Source organism: Lactuca saligna, chromosome 9 (genome assembly GCF_052625555.1).
Source record: "Lactuca saligna cultivar CGN05327 chromosome 9, ASM5262555v1, whole genome shotgun sequence".
In the NCBI taxonomy this organism is placed as follows: domain Eukaryota; kingdom Viridiplantae; phylum Streptophyta; class Magnoliopsida; order Asterales; family Asteraceae; genus Lactuca; species Lactuca saligna.
This window is the reverse complement of record NC_136425.1, coordinates 117,377,653-117,381,995: the sequence shown is the minus strand read 5'-3', so window position 1 is coordinate 117,381,995 and position 4,343 is coordinate 117,377,653. Positions and strand designations below refer to the sequence as shown.

Sequence of the window (4,343 nt, the reverse complement as noted above, 5' to 3'; positions counted from 1 at the left end):
AATTTCCTCCTCCATTATCACCTCTGCTAGACTTGTTACCTTTGAACTTAGAGAATTTTTTCTTGAAAAATTCTTGGGATTCCTGACCACGAGAGCTTTAATTTCAATTCTAAATTCCTCATATGTACCGTCTGAATCTGAATCATCATCAACAACTTTGGACTTCTTAACTTTTGAACCATAAGCTTTTGCAAAAGTTAAGTCCAAAGTTAGTAAAAGAATAAATCTTGAATTGTTTATGTGCTTTGATAGTTGATGCAATATGTTTCCATTCAGATCTTAAACAATTCAAGAAAGTTACTTTTTCTTCTATTGATTTTCTTTTTAAATCATGCTTAAACATTCTAATCAACAAATGATTAAAACAATTAATAGTTTGATAAATCGTTTCATCATATTTCTACTCAAAAGAACCAAATTTAGAGAAAAGTGTAGTTTGAATAGAATGAGTCAGATCAGCATCTCTAGAATACAAATCCTTTAATTTATCCCGTATTTCTTTATCCGTAGGAAGAGAACTCACCAATCGATAAGTATCTAGTAGAAGAGCAAACCATAAGATTCTGGTTACTTTCAGATTATTCTAAAAAATTTCCTTTTCATATGATGCAAGACCTTTATCATCAGCAATGATGTTATCATTTTCCTCTTGAGTTTTTGTTTTTGAGTACTTGTAAGTTTCTTTTGTTATATTGTGTCGGATGCTTAAACCATGAGTTTCAATTCCAAGAACATTATATTCAAATTATAAAACCCAAACTTCATAGTCTTAGGAAAAAGAATCGAAATCCTAGTAGTAAATCCAATACTACCAGGAAGATTGAATGAAATAGAATGAGAATCTTGTTTTGACATTTTTAGAAAAATTTCAAATAGAAACAAAATTAGAATCAAATATGTAAAAAAAGAACAAAATTCAAATCGAAGTGAAAGACAACTCACAGATCTCCTACTCTAATACCACTTGTTAGATTTACAAGAACAAATAGATTCTAAAACAATCATATAATGAAATACATGAGCAAACAGATTGAACACACTTATGTAACAATGATCAACGATTTCATTAGAGAGTAAAGTAAATAGTTTGGTATGGTGACGTAGGGAATTATTCACTGCAAAAGATACCCTCCTTACTAGCTAACTTTCCTATATATAGGATTGACGGAAACTAAGAAAGGAATATGTCTAAGTCAACAACAAGGCTACGAACCTAAACATAAACAAATATGCGAAAAAAAACTCCTATCTCACATGCGACAAGTGAAAACTTTATTACGATGAAATTAACTGTAAACTAGACATGTACAAAGTTGACACAATACAAAATAAGATCTGAAGCCTAAAATTTAAAAATTTAAAAATTTTTATTTATGGAAATAATATTTATTGGATAAATAAAAAACTTATAAAATATATCATAAAGTATGATTTTTATAACTATATGTATCTTATTAAACTAGTTAGAGTTTATTTATATAAAATATAGTTTTATAATATATATATATATATATATATATATATATATATATATATATAAACTAGTTAATGAGTTGGAGTAAATCACACATAAGGACCACATCCTTGTGTGTTGGAACAGTGATTGACCCTAATTGTCATGAAGGTTGAGTGTTGACTTTGCTTTAGCTCCATACCTCTCCTCTCTTACAAAGTCCATACTCTTGCATTTATAAAGCATGGTGTTTAATAGATGCATGGGTGCATTTGTTTGATCAAGCCTCTGAACAAAACAAAAATCTTTGAACGATTAAGAGGTTATAATCATTAAGCACCAAATGATTCAGTTTTGTCAAACATTTCATACTCTACTTGCATTGTCCTCCATATACAACAAATCATAGACGATAGTGTCATTTGAAGAACTATAGATAAAAGAAATTATAGAATCATCAATTTTACTTGTTACAATAGAGAAATCCTTCATCGCTCATGAAAAATTAAAAGGAAGTGGAAATACATAGCTTCAAATTCAAATAAACTCCAAGCTCTTTATTATTCGATTGTCAATCATCAGAAACTTGTGTCGAAAACTGAAAGGAATACTAGGATGATCAAGTTCATACCTCTAAGCTTTCTTTCTTCAAGATCACAAATTCAGAGGCATTTTCCAGCTTTGAGCTCCAAGATCATTCATGGTGAAATGAAATCCATTCATGCAGATTCACAGTTCAATTCAATCTATACAACATTTTAAAACATGATCAAGAACAATTTCAATGTCCCTAATTATACCATATTCAGCCATAAACTGATTACATTAATGAAAGTCAAAATACATACCTTGCACATTAGCTGCTGACTTCATTGTTTTTCACTTGTATCTTCTGCTGATTTTTTATCTATAATATCTTCTTAGCTTATACTTGACAGTTGACCCTGTTCGTATGGATATGTGTACATTTGAATATTGATTTGATGAATTTTTTGTAACCATTGTATTGAATAATGCCAACCCCTTACAACTTCTTGGGTATATGAACTTTTTGGTGAAACAATTATCAATCATAAAACTTACAAATATAATATAAAATAACAAAGCAAGATTTCAACTGAATTTCTCGGAGAAATGGCATCAAAAGATCATACCCAGTGGCCTCTTCTTGAAACTGTGTACGAAGAAAGCAGTGTGAGAAATTTAAGAGCTATCCATTGGCTACTGGAACGGGAGATTTGTTCAACTTGAATTGAATCAATAGAAGACGATCCAATCAGGCAATCACATCTATAATCGTGTCGATCGTTCAGTTTTAATCTCCAAAAGACGATGGAGATTCGTCATCATCATCGTTGCCAGCAAACTTGGATCGATAATTAAACTATTCCCGATCCTCCTTTGTTATGCTTCACCAGGATCTCCAATTCTGTCTGATGGCCTGAAATATCCTAACGAAATAGCGTCATCAATCTCCCTCCTCCTTTTACTGCTGGATTTTTCCGATGAACATGGTGTATCGTCCTGCAACGCATTCATTATATGCTTTTAGAATTTTGAAAACGGTTTTTGTTATCGAAACAACACTTCGGTGGTGATAAAGTGAAAGAGAAAGAGAAAGGCGAACCTCAGAATCGATACAAGGATCCAGGCGTTCTCGTTTAGATGTGGATCTAAAACCATCAGATGAGAGTCTGCTCGAAGAAAACTCCTCACTGTACGAAGAACCGGTAGCAGGTGGCGACGCGGCTGACGACAACGGAACCACCTGATTCTCTGCATCTTCATCCTCATCCTCATCCTCATCTTCACTCTCATCGATTGATTCTGTATCGTCATCTTCTGTATCTCCGTCTTCATCTTCATCATGTACATCACAATTCTCCTCTACCACATCGTTTCCACGGTCACTAGTCTCCCCTCCCTGCAACAGTCGCCGTTGAGATGGAGTTTCGTCAAGACAGTTAACACATACGGAGGCGGTGCGACCGAGATTGACGCCGGAAGCGTTCCAGGGAGTCGGAGATTGACATTTATGGCAGAGGAGAGTTCGGGAGTGTTTGGCTACTAGAAAATTGGCTGAGTGAACGTTTTGATCGCATTCGTAACAGAGGCTTGCGTTATCCGATTGGCAGTACATCCGAGCAAAGTGGCTGCACAGCTCACACCTCTTCATTCCGGTACCGGAGTTTTGGTTTTCCGGCGAGCCCCAATTCCTTTATAAGACCACCGTATCCAAATATTCTCCGGGTTTATATTTCTATCACATTTTTAAAAGGACGGTTAGATGTGCATCGGTCTTGCGACATATACAATTTAATATTGTAAAGATTTAAATAATTAGATGTAAATTGTATTTTATATATATATATATATATATATATATATATATATATATATATATATATATATATATATATATATATATATAAATAAAGGTTCTAATGAGAACAAAAAAAGATTAAAAACTATAAGAATCATTTATTTTTAAAAGTTATTGGAACTTTATAACCGATATTTTTTATCTATTAAAATTACAAATGGCGTAACAGTAAATATTTTAAAATAAAAACCTAAATATTTAGTCATAACATCATATTGTGCTTTGTAGATCTGATCAACAAAATACCACCGACTCAAATTCTCTCAACCATCATTTATCTCCTACCACACCTACAAGACCACCACATCTAGCAAATCACCACTGCCGCCGTGTCGGCCCAATATTTGTTGCCTCCTCCGACAACCCTACCACTGTCACCTTTTTTCGTCTGTCACATCCTAAGATCATCGACGGAATACCACTATTTTTTGAAGTAAAATCGGACAAAAATCGATCACCACTATCAGATCTATCTACCACCGCTGTTACATTCTCCGGCGAGCAAAC

At 33.4% G+C, this 4,343-nt stretch overlaps 1 protein-coding gene across 2 annotated transcripts; it reads right to left on the bottom strand.

Annotated features, from left to right (window-relative positions):
* Positions 1-1,827: 1,827 nt before the first annotated feature.
* Positions 1,828-3,744, bottom strand: LOC145018004 (uncharacterized). Of its 2 annotated transcripts, XM_078975946.1 has the most exons (4): positions 3,081-3,744; positions 2,608-2,977; positions 2,302-2,397; positions 1,828-2,199 (listed from the first exon to the last, which is right to left on the bottom strand). In XM_078975946.1, exons 1-2 carry the CDS (start codon positions 3,627-3,629, stop codon positions 2,858-2,860), a joined length of 669 nt encoding a protein of 222 aa, XP_078832072.1. In that variant the 5' UTR covers positions 3,630-3,744; the 3' UTR covers positions 1,828-2,199; positions 2,302-2,397; positions 2,608-2,857. The 2 variants fall into 2 exon arrangements, with proteins under 2 accessions (XP_078832072.1, XP_078832071.1); XM_078975945.1 differs by having other exon boundaries at positions 1,872-2,199; positions 2,302-2,977.
* Between the last annotated feature and the right edge of the window lie 599 nt (positions 3,745-4,343).